The 19,015-nt window shown below is 40.5% G+C and overlaps 1 protein-coding gene across 5 annotated transcripts in view; it reads left to right on the top strand.

The window, feature by feature from the left end:
• TMEM181 (transmembrane protein 181) overlaps positions 1 to 19,015 on the top strand; it is a 393,500-nt gene that overhangs the window by 230,557 nt on the left and 143,928 nt on the right. For all 5 annotated transcript variants that reach the window (XM_073671509.1, XM_073671510.1, XM_073671506.1 and 2 more), the window contains exons 6-7: positions 15,893 to 16,012; positions 16,116 to 16,196. In XM_073671509.1, coding sequence (XP_073527610.1) covers positions 15,893 to 16,012; positions 16,116 to 16,196 — 201 coding nt within the window. The remainder of the gene's footprint in view (positions 1 to 15,892; positions 16,013 to 16,115; positions 16,197 to 19,015) is intronic.

The following is a 19,015-nucleotide window of genomic DNA, read 5'->3' as shown; positions in this document are numbered from 1 at the left end:
ACCTATAGAAGGCCTGGAAAGCCGCTACTGCTGCCCTGTGATTGGAGGAAACGGTTCTTTCCAATGTATGATGGCAAGAAATGGACGCTGGCCTGTTTAGGCGGGCTATACTGCTGGAATGAAGAGCCTTGGGATTCCAAAACATTTTTTTATTTACACCAATGTGTTTCTGCACCGGACCGAGCCTTTCTCATTGTATTAAAAACCAAGTGAGCAGGAGGCCCACCCAAATTGATCCACACCCTGCTTATAATGGCAAAAAAACAGATAATTAAATATTGGCTAGACCCCAACACCCCCCCACCCCTTATTGCAGAATTGACAGCTCAAATGAAAGATTTTATGGAAGTGGAGCAACAAGACGCCCGTAGTAATAAGGAGACGCAAGCTGGCAAATTTCTTCTGAAATGGAAACAGATTATTGTAAATTGTTGCTCACCAAACGAAAAAAAAGAAAATGGTGGAACCCATCACTTCTACAGCTTGGTACATATTGGAAGATCTTAAAAATAGCCTGGGACCACTTAAATTATTAAAGAAGGTGGCTTCAATAAGTTATAATATCAGCTACATTTTATGTCAGCTTAGTTGATGAAAGTTATAACGTTGTATGGTTATGTATAATCCTTGTTTTGTTTGTATTACCAGTCAATCCTATAAGCAATGTCATTATCAACCCAGTTTGCGTACGGGTATCTGATTATTGCTTTAAAATGATTTGTTCTTATGTTTTATGAAAACACCAATAAAAATGATGTATTAAAAAACAAACAAAAAAAACAACAATTAAGCAAGGTACAACAACTCTAAAAATGAGACCAGCAAGATTAGAACTTGTCTCATAGTGGGATCGATTTAACCAAAGTCAGGAGATTCATAAGGGACAGAAGTGCACACAAAATAGGGCAATACCTATTGTACACATTTTTTTTTAATAAATATCAAGATTTGCCCATGACTTTGTCCAAGTTTTTTCATTTTGGCCCTCTGCGTATTTGAGTTTGACATTCCTGATATATTATAAGCGATCAGACTATCACAATTTCAAGTTCCCTAAGGGGACTGATAAATACAGTAAAAAAAAAAGTTCAAATCACTGATTTTTTTTTCATTACTAAAATAATAAAAAAAAAACTCAACAAGTTTCTTATCACCTTAATCATAGTGATGAGGAGAATCGTATTGTCAATTAATTTTTGCCACACAAGGTACATCGTAAAAACAATTCTCAAAAACGAATTCCAGAATTGTGTGTTTAGTTTATGCAATTTCACCGCACTTGGAATTTTTCTCCTATTTTCCAGTACACTATGTGGTACAATGAATAGTCATTAAAAAGTACAATTCATACTGCAAAAAACAAGCCTTCATATGTCAGTGGACAGAAAAATTATAAAGCCATGGCTCTTGGAAGAAGGGGAGAGAAAATTGGAAATTGGCCATGTCAAGAAGGGGTTAAAATCTGGAATTAATTTACCCAATTGGTAAATGCTGCAAAGACTTAAAAAATCAAGTCACCTCAGTGCCTTAAAAAAATTATTAATAATAAATCAAAGCATCTTATGTTCACAAAATTGGAATGATAAAAATGTTACAGGTCTCAGAAAATGGCAACACACGGCAAAAAATCTTTGTGCATTTTTTTTCACCATTTTATTACTCTTGGATTTTTTTTTACGCATGTCATAACATTATACATCATAAGGTAAAATGAATAACATAAGTTAAAACTACAACTTGTCCCGCAAAGAATAAGCCATATGCCAACATAAAAATAAAGTTTTGGCTCTTGAAAGGAGGCGATAAAAAAACAAAAGCCCAAAATTGAAAAATTCCCTGGTCCTTAAAGGGTTAAAGGCTACCTACACTATTTAATGCTTGATTGGCTATTCCTCTGGATTTTTTTGTAGTCGTACCATACATCACAATAAGCGAATAACAGTTATTGCAAGGAAATATTTTTTTTGGGGCTCCAATTATGAATCCATAGCGACAGAACACTGTAACAGGTTGCGACAATGTATTCTTAGGCTATGTGCGCACGTTCAGTATTTGATTGCAAAAATTTCTGCAAGGTTTCTGCATCTCTTGGCAGCAAAAACTTGCGTTTTGTTGCGATTTTGATGCTTTTTTTATGCTTTTTTTGTACAGCTATGAATGCTTTTTGCAGAATGCTTTTTGCAGCTAAATAAAGATATTTGAAGAAAGAAACATGGGACATTGTTTTAACCCTTGGATTACCTGGGGTGAGTATATGGGTTAATTTGCATTGTTTAACCACTTCGCGCCAGAGCCTGTTTTTGCCTTCGTGACCGGGCCAATTTTTTCAATTCTGACCACTGTCACTTTATGAGGTGATTACTCTGGAACGCTTCAACGGATCCGACTGATTCTGAGATTGTTTTTTCGTGACATATTGTACTTCATGATAGTGGTTAAATTTCTTTGATATCACTTGCGGTTATTTGTGAAAAAATCTGAAATTTGGCGAAAATTTTGCAATTTTCAAACTTTGAATTTTCATGCCCTTAAATCAGAGAGATATATCACATAAAATAGTTAATAATAACATTTCCCACTTGTCTACTTTACATCAGCACAATTTTGGAACCAAAATTTTTTTTTTGTTAGGGAGCTATAAGGGTTAAAAGTTGACCAGCGATTTCTCATTTTTCCAACAAAATTTACAAAAGCATTTTTTTAGGGTCCACGTCACATTTGAACTGACTTTGAGAGGTCTTTATGACAGAAAATACCCAAAAGTGACACCATTCTAAAAACTGCACCCCTCAAGGTGCTCAAAACCACATTAAAGAAGTTTATTAACCCTTCAGGTGCTTCACAGGAATTTTTGGAATGTGGAAGAAAAAAATTAACATTTAACTTTTTTCACAAAAATGTTACTTTAGACCCAATTTTTTTTTATTTTCGCAGGGGTAACAGGAAAAAATGGACCCCAAATTTTTTTTTGCAATTTCTCTTGAGCGTGCTGATACCCCATATGTGAGGGAAAACCACTGTTTGGGCGCACTGCAGGGTTCGGAAGGGAAGGAGCGCCATTAGACTTTTTGAATGCAAAATTTGTTTGAATAATTAGCAGACGCCATGTTGCGTTTGGAGAGCCCCTAATGTGCCCAAACAGTGGAAACCCCCCACAAGTGACACCATTTTGTAAACTAGACCCCTTAGGGAACTTATCTAGATGTGTGGTGAGCACATTGGGAGACATAATAAACAAATCAGTAGCCGGTGAAGAATTGGTTTTATTTATTTTTTACGCCGCTCCTCGTGCGGTATAAGTGATGAGATTACTTTATTCTTCGGGTTGGTGCGATTACAGAGATACCAGATTTATATCGGGTTTTTATGATTGACAGCTGTCACACACTAAAAGACGCTTTTTTTTTGCAAAATCTAGTTTTTGCATCGCCATATTTTGAGAGCTATAATTTTTCCATATTTCGCCCGACAGAGTCATGTGACGGCTTGTATTTTGCGGCACGAGTTGACATTTTTATTGGTACTATTTATGGGTATGTGACATCTTTTGATCGCTTTCTATTCCGTTTTTTGGGAGGTAAAATTAACAAAAACCAACAATTCAGGAATTCTTTTTTGAGTTTTTTTTTTTATACCGTTCTGCATGTGGTAAAAGTGATAAGGCAGCGTTATTCTTCGGGTCAGTACGTTTATAGCGATACTACACTTACTGTATATTTTTTTATGTTTTGGCGCTTTTTCACAATAAAACAATTTTATAGAAAAAATATTTTTTTTGCATCACTTTATTCTGAGCGCTATAACTTTTTTATTTTTCGGCTGATGGAGCTGTATGGCGGCTTTTTTTTTGCGGAACAAGATGACATTTTCAGCGGTACCATTTTTATTTCCATTTTGCTTTTTGATCGCATTTTTTTCCACTTTTTGTTTGGCGATATGAGGAAAAAGCATAGTTTTTTGCTCCGTTTTTTATTTATTTTTATTACAGTGTGCACAGAAGGAGTTAATTAGTGTGACCGTTTTATAGCTCGGGTTGTTTCAGACGTGGCGATACCAAATATGTGCACTTTTTTTGTTTTTGCATAAATATACAGATTTATTGGTTTAATATTTTATTTATTTTTATTTATTTTGTGTTTTTTTTTTTTTTTTTTAACAGTTTGATAACATTTTTTTACTTTTTTTTTTACATTTTTACTTAGTCCCTGTATGGGACATTAATTTTTATTTTTCTGATCACTGATCTCATCCAATGTAATAAACATATATTACATTGGATGAGACCACTGCTGACAGTTTCACACTGTGTCTCCTGCTGGACTCAGCTTGCAGGCTGAGCTTAGCAGGACACCATATATGGCAGATCTGGAGGCAGTCATGTGACCTCCAGCTGCCATAACAACGCCAGGTCCTGGAAGGTATCAGGGGTCGTCGGGGAGGTAAGTAGACGACCCCCTCTCCTCCTGATCTCTTCTATATGCCGCGATCACTATAGATCGCGGCATATAGAAGACAGCAAAGGGTTAACTTCACTGGGACCTGATCCAATCAGGTCCCGATGATGTTCCCTGTCAGAGCTATCGCTCTGCACCGCACCCCAACGCTTGCAGGACCCTCGGGGTCCTGAGCGCTGCGGGACCACCCACCTTTTTTAAACGTCGGCGCTGCACAGAGCCCAGGCAGCACCAACGTTTATCTACAGTGGGCGGTCGGGAAGCGGTTAAAGAATGTCTGTTATATTTCAAATAAAGTGTTTTATTCTTAGTGTGTGTGTTTTAACTATTTACTGACAAATGAGGGTGTCTGGCTGACACCTCTTCATTACTAAAGCTGGGGTTAGGTGTCAGTGACACCTAATCCCATTACTCCTAATGCTGCACTTTGTCAGTACATGCAGATCCTCTGCATGTAATGACATTTCAATCAGTTAAAATCTTAAGTGGGCAGAAATTGAAATGCTGCATGTGAGTTTGGGTACGTACCCATGATCAGGAAATGCAGGGGGTTTGACGTTTCGTATTTATGCAGCATCAAACGCGCAGCGGCCAGATGTTACAGCATAGTGGATGGTATTTCTTGAAATCCCATGTCCACTATGCGTGCATCTGAGGCTGCAGATCACCCGTGGACACTGACATGCGGCGCATCTTTCAGGACCACAGCATGTCAATCTCTCTTGCAGAGTCGCTAGTCTCCGCAACAGAAATATGACCACTAGAATGTATTGAATGCAGTAAATCCACATGGTTCAGGGAACGCGTGGATGTACCTGCATTCAATAGTACGCAGCTCTTTAGATGCAGAAAAAATATGCTGCATCCAAAGGGCTGCTACATTTGGATTGTGTGCACATAGCCTAAAATTTAAAAAATGGCATGGCCTCCCACATCATTTTCATAACCAGCAGAGGGAAAGCTGACTGCTAGGGGCTGATATTACTAGCCGGGGAAGGGGCCGTTAGCCAAAAATGTTCCCGGACTATTAATAGCCCACATCTGTTTGCTTAGTCTTTACTGGCTAAATTACAGGGGGACCCTAGAAAACAATTGATGTAGGGTCCCCCTATAAAATCTAACCAGCAAAGGCTGGGCAGACTGCTACTGGCTAATATTAATAGCTGGGGAAGGAGCCATGGACCTTGGCCTCACATAATAATATCAGTTCTCAGCGGCCCCATATATGGCGCATCCATAAAATGCACCAAATCTGTCGCTTAGCCTTGTCTCTTCCCACTTGCCCTGCTGTGGTGGCAAGTGGGGTAATAGGGTTGGGGGTTCTTGTCAGCCTTGTTTTGGCTATAAGACGTCCCCATTACTAACCCCGTAGGAAAGGTTTGGAAATAAAGACACAGCAAGAATAAAGTCTTTTATTTTAAATAAAATTCCACACAGTTTTAATTTATTTAGAAATAAAAAACACTGTATACTTGCCTAACGCCTTATCCACTGAAGCCATTGTCACTTGTAAAAAATCAAAAATAAAAAAAACATATACGTCAACTGTCTGACATGATTACATAATCTAGAGTGTCCCGAAGATCTGGGTCACTTCTAGAGCTGTCACATCAGCAATCACTGGTGTGACTTTTCTAGAGGACAGCACTCTATAAACTGACAAGAGTGTAATTACTCCTGTCAGTATATAGCGCTGAACTGCCGGGACGGAGGTCACATGAGTTCATCAGCTGATGAGCTTCGGTGACCTCACTTACTGCACCAGTGCTGCGTGAGAAATTTCTTACACCATAAGTGAGGTCCCCAGAGCTAGTCAGCTGATCATCAGCTGATTGAACTCCAGTGACCTCACTCCCGACAGCTCAGCACTATACAGTGCCAGGAGCGATCGCGCTCCTGTCAGTGTATAGCGTGTGATCGTGGGACATCGGGATTACAGCAGATAGGTGAGTATAAGTACTTTTTATTTAAGTTTTTTTTTTTTTTTTTTTAACACTGAGCACAGACACCAGCTGAAGAGACTACTTCTCTCCTCAGCCGCGCCTGCTCTCGCTATTATCAGCGGGAGTGGCGTTATGCTGATGGGAGGAGTAGTCTCCCGTGGTCAATTCTTTGTGTGTTTTTGATGTGTTTTTGACTCATTGACTTGAATTGAGTAAGTCAAATACACAGCAAAACACAAAATTTAAGCTTGATTTAAGTTGGTATACATGCAGCACATTAATGCATGTTTCACAATGACCATGAATCAGAAAAACATACAAGAAGCAAAATAGCTGGATAATACATTTAAAAGGATTTGCTTGGCTGGTGTCCACAGTTCGGGGCCCCAGTCCTTTGCCTGCCGTTATTCACACACAGGTCAACTTTGACACATGGTAAGGTTTTTAATATTCGACGGTCTAGGACTTTCCCGAACGAGTTCACCTTGTCACGGTGGGAAAGCTTTTATACAATTTTTGATCAAAAATATTGTTACTGAGAAACCTATATTATTTAAATGCACTTTTTATTTATTTACTGCAGAGTTTTTGTTCATTTTGTTTCTTGTAGGTTTTTCAAATTCCTGACCATGTGCACAGCACTTCAGGATTGTCATTGCATTAGCTGGCACACGGATTACCTAGCATTTTTGGCCAATTTCCACTCAGAAAAAACGCCGCAAAAAGGCACCAAAAATGCACAGTGTGCACATAGCCTAAGAGGACCTGTCACCAGGTGAAAAGTCACCAGTTTTCTTTTTTCTAAGCTGCACCTCTGAATGTCCGTTTTGTTTTTTAATCCGTCTTGCTGTCATATGGGCCTTTTCATTTTGTGCAAAATTTTATGGTGTTTATCAAATTGGCGTGGTTCACAGGATTATCTGGGGGCGTGTCTTTGGGCTGCTCTACATTATTACCTTGAGAACTGCCTCCTTGGCAAAGAAGTCACCATTTAATACTCATACTTTTTTAGATGAAATATAACTTTTAATATTTACTCATTTAAAATATACAGAGGACATAACACCCACATAACACTTTTTATACTTTTTATCTGTCCCTGTATAACAGTAGGACTTGATAAAACCAGAAGGGATAGCCTCCGAGGAGGGGGGGGGGCAGTGTAGCCACTGCCGTGAGACTAGGGTGCTGATCTCTGCAGTTAGGCAGGGGCGAATGTGAGAAATTTATAGGGACATGGTACAGTTGATACCAGAAGTTTACATACACTATATAAAAAGACACACATGCATGTTTTTCTCAATATCTGACATGAAATCAGAATAAACCTTTCCCGCTTTAGGTCAATTAGGATTACCATAATTTTAAATATTTGCCAAATGCCAGAATAATGAGACAGAGAGAGAATGTTTTAAGGCATTTTTAATACTTACTGCCAAGTCAAAAGTTTACATACATTTCATTAGTATTTGGTACCATTGCCCTTAAACTGAATGACTTGGGTCAAACATTTGGGATATCCTTCCACAAGCTTCTCTCAATAGTTGGTTGGAATTCGGGCCCATTCTGGTGTAACTGATCCAGGTTTGTAGGTTGCCGTGCTCGCACTTGCCTTTTCAGCTTTGCCCATAAATTTTCAATAGGATTGAGATCAGGGCTTTGTGATGGCTACTCCAAAACATTGTCTTTGTTATTCTCAAGCCACTTTGTTACCATTTTGGCAGTATGCTCATTGTCATTGTCCATTTGGGAGACCCATTTCCACTCAAGTTTTAATTTCCTGGCTGATGTCTTGAAATGTTGCTTCAGTATTGCCACATAATCTTCTTTTCTCATGTTGTTATTTATTTTGTGAAGTGCACCAGTACCTCCTGCAGCAAAACAACCCCACAACATGATGCTGCTACCCCCGTGTTTCACAGTTGGGATGGTGTACTTCCAAGCTTCTCCCTTTTTCCTCTGTCATTATGCCCAAAAAGTTCAATTTTAGTTTCATCAGACCACAGGACATGTCTCCATAAATTATGGTCTTTGTTCCTGTGTGCATTTGCAAACATTAATCTGGCTTTTTTATGTTTCTTTTGGAGTTATGGCTTCTTCCTGGCAGAGTGACCTTTCAGCCCATGTTGATACAGTACTCGTTTCACTGTGGATATTGACACAATCTTACCAGCTTCCGCCATCATCTTCACAGGGTATTTTGCTTTTGTCCTTGGGTTGATATGCACATAACTGACCAAAGCACATTCATCTCTGGAGCACAGAACCCGTCTCCTTCCTGAGCGGTATGATGGCTGTACATTCTTGTATGTACTTGCATACAATTGTTTGTACAGATGAACGAGGCACCTTTAGGTATCTTGAAATTGTACCCAAGGATGAGCCAGACTTGTGCAAGTCCACAATTCTCTTCCTGATATCTTGGCTGATTTCTTTAGACTTTGCCATGATGCTACACAAAAAAGCACTGTTTTAGGTGTGCATTAAAATACATTCACAGGTGTGTCTCTAATGAACTCAGATGTTGCCAAAAAATCTATCAGAAGCTTCCAAACACATGATATCATCATATGGACAGTCCAGAATTGTTTAAAGTCATATTAGTCTTAGTGTATGTAAACTTTTGACTTTGAAGTAATAAAAATCCCTTAAAACATTCTCTCTCTCTCATTATTCTGGCATTTGGCAAATATAAAAAATTATGGTAATCTTAATTGACCTAAAACGGGAAAGGTTTATTCTGATTTCATGTCAGATATTTAGAAAAACATGCATGTGTGTCTTTTTATATAGTGTATGTAAACTTCTGGTTTCAACTGGATAGTCCATTTTATGTCTATCACTTGGGTGTTATGTCTTCTGTATATTTTAAATGAGTAAATATTAAAAGTTATATTTTATTATCTAAAAAAATGAGTATTGACTTCCTGTTCCTGCCCTGGCTGCTGCAGTGGTGTAGGAAATCAGCTCCCACAAACCCTGCCATTAAAGCGACTAATCCAGAGCCTCCGAGCCTGCCCGAGGTCCAGAATACCCACAGGAACAGAGCGGGAAGTGACCGGCATGGACAGGTACTTGCTGCGGAGTGCGGGGACTGGAGATGGCACAGGGAACCGTGGAGATGAATCCCTCCATCAGGAAAGTGTTATGGTGCTGGTGGAGAAGACTCCCCGCCCCCCTAGGAGAGATGCTGCTGGAGAACAGAGAGGTGCACAGCAGGAAGAGGGAGAGGCAGACAGCAGGCAAGAGAGACAGAGAGGAGATAAAAAGAAAATCCTGGATGCAACACAGGAGGCTTAAATAACAGCAGGAGACAGCCTAACAGAGGACACCATAGAAGACTGAGGGAGACAATGATGTGGTCTTTAGTACAGAGTGGGGGGAGGAGCAAACCCCTCATACAATAAGTGCCTGGCAGGGAGAACACAGCCAGTGCACTACTGATTCAGTCTTATCAGCCTGGGCTGAAGGAGGTACAGAGCATAGAATGACCAGCTCTGAGCCCAAAGGGAAACAGAGGCACTAGCCACAAGGCCAACATTGGGAACAAACCCCATGAGTGCATCATAGACTATGACAAAATGGCCAGCGACGTCGCATCACGTATATCACAGGACATTAAACAGGTCATAACCTCATGCAATACAAGCCTTCCTGTCTAAGATGGAGGCAAGATTTGAGATACAGGACAATAGGATGAAAGCGGCTGAACAGCGAATAGCAGACTCGGAGGATGTAATAACATCCATGTCAAATCAAATAAGGGCCCTGACTAACCTAACAGACACACTCAGAACTAAGCTGGATGACCTGGAAAACCGCTCCAGGAGGATCAATTTAAGAATTGTGGGCCTCCAAGAATCAGCAACGGCATGGCAGCTAGACAACATTTTTGAGGTCGAGCTACCCCAGGCACTAGGTATCAAACATAACTGTCGAGTAGAGAGAGCACACCGTGTGGGCCCCCTGAGAGATCAAGAGGGAATAAGAGGCAATATCAACTCTGATAAGAGACAAATATCACGTCCAAGACCCAGACAGGACATTGCCAAGTACCTGGATTATAAGCACAAGGAAGAGATTCTAAAAGCATTCATAAAGGCGCCGCACACTACAAATCAATGGACACAAGATTTTGGTCTTTGGAGACTACTCGACAGAGGTGACGAAGAAGAGAAAGGCATTTAGCAAGGTGTGCACGGCCCTATACCATAAAAAGATACTTTTTCAACTTCTATATCCCGCTACTCTGAAGATGAAGGGTCCAGATGGTACCTTCAAGTTCTACAAGGACCACATAGAAGCAGAAAGATTATATCTATTGGAGAGAGAGAAAACCGGGGAAACACCGAGAAGAGGGAATGACGTCAGGCCAAGAGAGGTGCAGACGGAGATAGGCCTGGGGAACAAAGATCGCCAGTCGGAGCTCGCAAGATATCAAATAAAGGTACCTGAAAAAGACTCGGGAAAGATAAAGAAATTGCTACTTGTTGACTAAGCAGGAAGAGATCTGGACGAGATATATATATATATATATATATATATATATATGTATATGTATATATATATATATATAATATATATATATATATATGTGTATATATATATATATATATATATATATATATAATATATATACACACACACATATATATATATGTATGTATGTATGTGATTCTCTTCTCCTCTTTATTTTTATTTATTTATTTTTTCTCTACTATTATTTAACATATGTTGCTCTTCGCTGGACAAATCTCGAGAAAGTTTGTATTACCTTTTCTTTCTGAAATTAAAAATTTAAGAGATTTGGAGGAGAAGTAAGGGAAGGGGGCTGAAAAGGGTAGAGCTCGGGGAAAGACACAAGAATAAGAATGAAGGGGTTATGGGATACAAGTAGTGTGGCCAGAATGATGGAAGTCACAAAAAGATATGTAAAACATTATAGCTATGTTTATAGGCAAGTTGTTGATATATTTGGGGGAGGGGAGGGAGGGATAAATTGCAGCTCTCACCATCCAAAGATCAGACATTAGGTTTGTAAAACTCTCGCAAAAATTTCAGGATAATAACATATCACTAGACTATGGTTAAGATCGTATCATGGAACGTTAAAGGACTCGGGTCCCCGGGAAAGAGAGCAATGGTCCGAAGAGACTAAAGACAGACATAGCCTTACTGCAGGAATCACACTTGGGGAGAGAAGACTTTTTCAGGATGCAGAAAACATGGGTGGGTCCGATATATGGATCTCCGGCACAAGGGAGGAAAGCCCGCACATTGATACTTATGAGCAAACACTTTAATCATTCTATTATTCTACAAGAAGATGACTCGGAGGGTAGGTGGCAACATTTAGTGATAACAGGGCCATCGGGTACTCTGAGCATTCATAACGTATATGCACCTAACTCAAAACTAGAGGAATTTTTTAGACAATTGGAAACATATATTGCTAAAGATAATGAAACACACATAATAGTCGGAGGGGACTTTAATGGGGTTCCTAACCACAGGGAAGACAGGAAACAAAAACCAGGAAAGACTTTAATGATAGGGGAGAATGACGGACATAAGGACATGCCATGGGAGGGTTCGGGTCTAAAAGACGTATGGAGGTCACAACATCCAAGTGAGCCGGAATTTACCCACTACTCACATCCACATGATAGTTGGTCGCGTATCGACCAAATCTGGTTGAGTGACCCCCTGATTCCTAGAGCATATGAACGTGTGATTGAAGACCTTGTGATATCTGACCACAGTCCAATCAGCGTTAAGATACAGGATAGATGTCAAAGAGGGACAGACATCTTGCGGCGGTTTCCGACTTTTTTACTTAGAGAGGAGAATTTTCACAGGATACTGAAGGAATGGTGGGTGAAGTTTGCAGAAACTAACAGAGAACATGAATTAAATGTCCAACTATACTGGGAAACAGCTAAAGCAGTTCTGAGAGGGCGCCTAGTGGGATATGCGTCTACGTTCAAAAGAAGAACAACTGAGCAATATACTAAGACCAGCGAACTTTTGAGGGAAGCATACACAGCATTTTTGGCGGACCACTTCACCCAGACAAAAGAGAGATGGATAACAGCAAAAAAAGAATTTGAGCCTTGGGCGGAGAGAAAAGAACAAATGACACGAGCACAACAAGAGGTAGATCTAAATAGGTTCGGTGGCAAGGCAGGGAAAATGCTAGCTAATCTGGCAAGGGAACGTAGACCCCTGACATTAATCCCTAGCCTGAATACGAGAACAGGAGGCACCACTTTGGATCCTGGGAAGATGAGCAAGATTCTGGGTGATTACTATAGAAATCTATATGATACAAAACAAGAGAAAGGGGGAGGGAAATGGTTAAAGAAAACTCACATGCAAAGTTTTACTGAACAGGAACTAGAGCTTTTGAATGCAGAGATCTCGGTGGAAGAGGTTAAGACGGTGATTGGGGGATTGAGAAATGGCTAGGCCCCGGGACCTGACGGGTTTGTAGGAGAATTTTATAAGGCCCTAGGAGAACAAGTATCACCGGTGCTGATGGCTTGGTTTAATGCAATAGTGGGAGGAGAGGCATTATCACAGTATGCCAATTTGGCCTACATCAAATTACTGCCAAAAAATGGCAAAGACTTAGGTGATCCCTCCAATTACCGACCGATATCGCTTATTAACCAAGACCTAAAAGTGCTGTCAAAGATCATGGCTGATCCTCTAGCAGTGATTTTGCCTAGAATAGTTACGCCGTAATAGTTACGGTCCGCCGTAACCAATATTAGGAAGGCCATGTTGATTATGGATGTGGTGAGAGGGGGACAGATAGGGGTCTTCCAGCCATGGTCACACTAGATGCTGAAAAAGCATTTGACAACATACAGTGGCCATGGCTGGAACAGGTACTGGATGGAATAGGTTTGAGAGGTGCAATGTGCACCTTCATTCAGGGTCTCTACTCCAACCCCCAGACAAGAATATATACACCGGGGTTTCTATCGGCCATCTTCCCTCTGAAGAAAGGGACGCGTCAGGGATGCCCGCTATCGCCTCTGCTATTCAACCTGGCTATAGAACCGCTATCAAGAGTTCTAAATGGTGGGAACAGTTTTGAAGGTATACCGATAGGGGGTAGGGAGATAAAGGCGGCACTGTTTGCCGACGATATTATCTTATTCATGAAAGATCAAAGAAAAGATCTAGGGAATACGCTATCTTTGATAGAGAAATTTGGAGATTTTGCAGGTTTTAAAATTAATAAAAAGAAATGCAAAATTCTACTACTTAATGATGAAGGGAAAAAGGAGAGGCGAACCGACGTGTAGGATCCCAATAGCGAAAACATCTATTAAATATCAGGGGTTCATCTGGGCCGCACCGCAGATACAGTATACAACCTAAACTATTCGCCTCTAATATCCAAAATGGAGAAGCAATTGCAGGGCTGGAGTGGTCTGCCACTACCCTTGTTAGCAAGAAATCACTTAATTAAAAAGATGTGCTTTCCAAGGTTGCTATACCCCTTACAGACACTTCCTTTACTGCTTAAACGCAAAGATATTCGTAGATTACATAAAGCATTCTCATCTTTCTTGTGAAAGGGAAAATAAGTTAGGATTAGTTTGAACACTCTAATGCAAGCTCCTGAGTGGGGAGGGCTAAACACTCCTAATGTCAGAGCATACAGTTTAGCTTGCCTCACCAGACACGTAATAGATTGGCTTAGGGGATCGGAGAGACATTCGGATATTAAACTAGAGGGCGAATTTTGTAGTCCTTGGGCCCTGGCCTCGCTGCTACATTCCCCTATGTCATGTATTAGCCCGAAAATTAGAAACTCCATAATATGTCGTGACATGCTGTTAACTTGGAAAGCGGTACGGAAAAAGATGGGGCTTGCGTGGAAAGTGTCTAAATACTTGGAACCTTGGGCATATCCGAATTTTAAGCTGGGAAAGGAAAATAAACTCTTTAAGCGATGGAAGGGAAAAGGGGTGAGACGGATGAAAGATATCATGCATGTGACAGAAAAGAGATGGATGACTGAGAAAGGAAGTGGTGGAACGATTTAATCTCAGTCCCTTCCAAAGTATACAATACTCACAGCTTAAAGGCTGGATTATGAAAGGTTTGTGTTTGATTGAGAGGGAGTTATGTAAAAATGTTATAGACAAATTACTAGAGGGTGATCTGTATGCTCTGAATGTATCAGTAATCTACGGCACGTTGAGAGAAACTCTATCCCCGACAGGCGAGCAAACAATTTTCAAGGGCTGGGCGAAACAGCTTAATGACCCTGACATAGCTGATAAGATCCTACAAGGATGGACAACAATGAAAAAAAAACGTGATTAATGAGGCATGGAGAGATACCCAATTTAGGATTATTCATAGGGCCATTTATGGGTTCAATGTCCCGATTCGGGGGGAGGGTGGAATCCGACGGAGGCCCTGCCCAAAATGTCAAGAAGATAATACTGACATGTTTCACGGGTTATGGAGATGTAAAACAATTCAAATTTTTTGGAAGAGTATTAGGAGTCTGGTTAAGAGGATCTGGGGGGGAAATTGAGCATTAGATCCATACTTCTGGATTTTTCATTACAGAGGAGAAGGGTTTGAAGGGGAGGATATAGGTCAACAGGGACGCCGACACACCCTAATACACAGTATTATGATCTTGGCAAAAAAATTCATTCTACGAAATTGGATATCGGAGAAGGCTCCCTCCGTGAAGGAAGTGGTGTCCAACCTAAAACAGCTGATGCTTTTAGAAAAATTGGAGGCAGAAAGGCATAAGACCAAACTGACCGGGAAATTCTTTGAAAAGTGGAGACAATTCATAGAAAGGAAATGCTCACAAGAAGAAATCGTGGGAGTGGTTCAGCCATTTGCTCATTCTGAGTGGTACTTATTAAACGACATTCAAGGTACTTTGGGGATCTTGAAGGTCTAGTCAGATGGTTCCAGGACACTTATAACCATGTAACATGGACAATAGGACAGACAAAAATTAAAACGAAACAGAGTTGCTTAGTTAGATGAGCGTTTTATTTCAGGTATGGTGGGCGTTATACATTACATAAATTACTGCATTTTGGGAGGGGAGAAGGGTAGGGGGGATTTTCTATCTTTGAGTATTCATGTAAAGCTTTGATGTGAAATCTTTGTACTCCTGCTTTATCCAAATGTTAAAACCCTTAATAAAAATGATTGTTCAAAAAAAAAAAAAAAAGTATTAAACGGTGACTTTTTCGAGAGTGCGTGCAATACATATCACTTTACTGTGATTTTCCCCTTGGTAAAGACCATAGAAATTACCCCTAAACAAAAGGCTCATATCTGAGGAATTGTATGGCGAATTAAAAAAAACAAACAAAAAAAAAACTTGGTACAACAGGAATAAAATAAACAAACTAGGAACTTTTGACTTGTTGACAGGTCCTCACTAAATGTTTTACACTGTGTATACTAATACTTTCTATTTGGTATCATTGGTTTCAGAAATGTGAAGAGATCATAGTAGTCCATCTTGGATATCTGAACTATACCCAGTATAATCTAGATGTCCGCTTTGAAAATCTGAACCTGCTAAAATACACACTTACAGCTGTCACATTTACCGTGAGTATATACTGTAGGACACAGTGCCAACCACATACAGTTCATTCAAAATTGATTCTTTACTTCAGACTGCTAATTAACTCATGTTTTGCTTTTCTTCTAGTGGAAAACCTACAACCCAACTTTTTCTCAAGTGGAGATCTGGTTCCGTTTTGTGTTTGTTGTGCTCACTTTCATGGTGACTGTAAGTTGATGAATACAATAATAATAAAGTAAGCGCGTTTTTACATAACCGGTCTTCAGAATGTGCATGCTCTTAAGCCATGAGTGCCTAATATAGCATGTTAGGCTCTTCTTCAAGCTATGGATTTGCATGGGTCGACTATAGAAAATGATTTTTCTGATGCCTGCCTGGTCCATGCATTTTTAATGACAAGTGCAAGCTACTGTGCAAGACCGCAGACTACAAGTAAAGGGAAGGGGAGAAGAGACGTGTCTCAAATCTGGAGTTCACTGTATCAGCATCCAACATTAAGAATAGTCTTTTCAGTTTGAGTTTACCAGTAATGAGGCAGGTCTTCTCAAGGTGGATGACTGCTAGGATAAGATTTATTTTACAGACCTGGATCCAGATAGTTAAAAGAGAAGGCATTAACATTGACAGAGTACGAGAGGCTTGATCTGTTTGATAGCATAAATTACAGCAATCTAATGCATCATCCTACAGACCTCTTCCATTACTGGAAGTATTCCTTCTCTAGTCCAGTTCCGAAAAATTTGACAACCTCCCAGCATAGTTACTGAAAAGAAGGGACAGTGATGGTTCAGTTTCTCTGCATTTTAGTCCTTTTAACATTTACTTTGATGTTATGAGATGGGAGATTTGATGGACACAAGGAAGAAAAGTCAGTGTAGGACCTGAGTGCAACAGTTAGCATGAAATAAACACTGAAAATCAAGACCTGGGGCCGGGGCCTGCCAGCCAAGCGAGACAAAAGCAAGTTATAGAAGCTCCTGCTGGAATTCAAGCTATATCCTTATAATCCTGTTAAAAATCCTGCCCACTGCAAAGGGTCTGGTACCCAACCACTTCTTGAATGTTTCCTGAGCTTGAGAGAGTCTCTCCTGGTGATCCCTGCTTGGATCCAGAAGGTACATGTTATCAAGGCTTTCTCCTGCCAGCACCATATTGTTCCTGGGTTCCCAAGTCCACTGACACTGGACTCACAGCCCCCTTAAGCATTGTTCTGCTTGTCTTCACAGGTCCCAGGAGATAAATCCAGATAACTCTTGTCTGAGGTAGAATCAGTGACATTGTGAGCAGTGTGTGCTATGGGCAGCTGCCCCCTTCCTCCTGCTGAGTTACCTGGCTACCTGTAGCCCTGCACCCAGCCATCTCACTATAAGCCACAAGCCTCTGCCTTGAATTAATCCTGTAAATGCTCCTGCTGGGAGCTAGCTCCTGGTTGCATATAATTCTAAACAGGGAACCTGCTCCAATTGAGTGCACAGTACTGACAATTGCATATACTGCTTGTAATCACCCTCCCCCCCACCCACTGACTATCTTTTCACTGTGTGACCCAATACTGCAAAACTTGGGCTCACCCATTTGGAGCTATTTTTCTTTATTTTTTCAATAAACTGTAGTTCCCGTCACAAGAGGTGTGGCTATGTCGACACTGACTCCCTTATGTCTTTGTAACTTCTGAGGTGTGTCGTCCTTCCTAAATTGCTGTGATTCGCCATCCTGCTGGGGACTGGATTTCTTACACATCATTTCTCGTAAACGCAACAAATCCTGTAGGCTGTGAATTCCTGACATGATGAATCCAACCAGAAATACTGCTACTGGGAGACTGAAATAATTTATCAGTTCATACTCCAGAAAAGGCACGTGACCAGGCCCCTCCAGACCCACCATCAGATTCTATGGAGGAACAAGATCAAGCACCCCCAGAAGAACAGATGGAGGAGGTGAGCTGGCTCTGAAACAGTTAACCGATAAACTGCTTTCAACTCAAGGAATTATTTCTTAACGCACCCTTTTCCTTGGCCTTTGCTGCACATGGCTAGATGTAAAGGAGAGGACTGGTTTAACAATGCCATAGTTTCCATCTTCCTGGACTTTTCCACTGAATTATAGAAGCAAAGAGCCACATTCATCAACATGAAACACTGCTTGCGAAATCTCCAGATTTCACATTCTGTGGCATACCCAGGTCGGCTGAGTGTGGTTGATGGAAACTGGGCCTTTTTTTTTTTACCACGCCTACCGAGGATGATGACTGGCTGACTATGAGACAGAAAATGAAGCGCTAGAATCCAGCAAAGACATTTATATCTTCTGGTTTTCTACTTTAATTTAATTTTATTTTTTTTAAGTAAGTCAGATTTCTTGGATTCAAATTTTCCTTAACCCATTTACTCTATCTAGGATGGCCAGACTTTACTCCCAATCTTTTCTGGCAGGATATGCAGTCCATGCTGTGACTGCTTTGATGCAACTGTATGGACTCCTCTGTGTGTGCCATGAGCACTGGACCTTTGTTACATGATGGCTCCCATGCAAGTTTAGGTTCAACTACTTTGTTCTACTGATCCAGTTGAGCCTGACATGTTTAATGTTGTATATGTCTCTTGCATTGATGATTGCTTTGCTTACACTATGTTTTGAATTATTTTCTATTACTGTAGTGAAATGGTTTAATGCCCTGTACATCTGCCATGTGGGTCCCTGACCTGTAATCTCCCCCTCCTTTAAAAGGCGACACATCAAGCTGTATTCCCTTCATTAGTTTTATAATGACTGATACGTTTCTTATTGTGGAATGTAAGGGGTATGAGAACACCCAGGAAGAGTGTTGGGTTCATGTCTTTTCTTTCCACCGTAAATATAAACCTGCAAGTACAAGTAGTCTCTTGCAGAAGCCCTTGGTTCAGGGTCCCTACACTGCTATCACTCTTCATACTCTAGGGGAGTTTCAGTGCTTGTACATAAATCACTTAGGTGGGAGGTAAAGTCTTCCTGGTAAGACACTGAAGGTCACTATTTTCATTTAT

Source organism: Phyllobates terribilis, unplaced genomic scaffold (genome assembly GCF_046119375.1).
Source record: "Phyllobates terribilis strain yellow unplaced genomic scaffold, ASM4611937v1 Scaffold_3__8_contigs__length_932513732, whole genome shotgun sequence".
Taxonomy (NCBI): domain Eukaryota; kingdom Metazoa; phylum Chordata; class Amphibia; order Anura; family Dendrobatidae; genus Phyllobates; species Phyllobates terribilis.
Note: the sequence above shows the minus strand (reverse complement) of the source record. Positions and strands in the feature narration are given on the sequence as shown.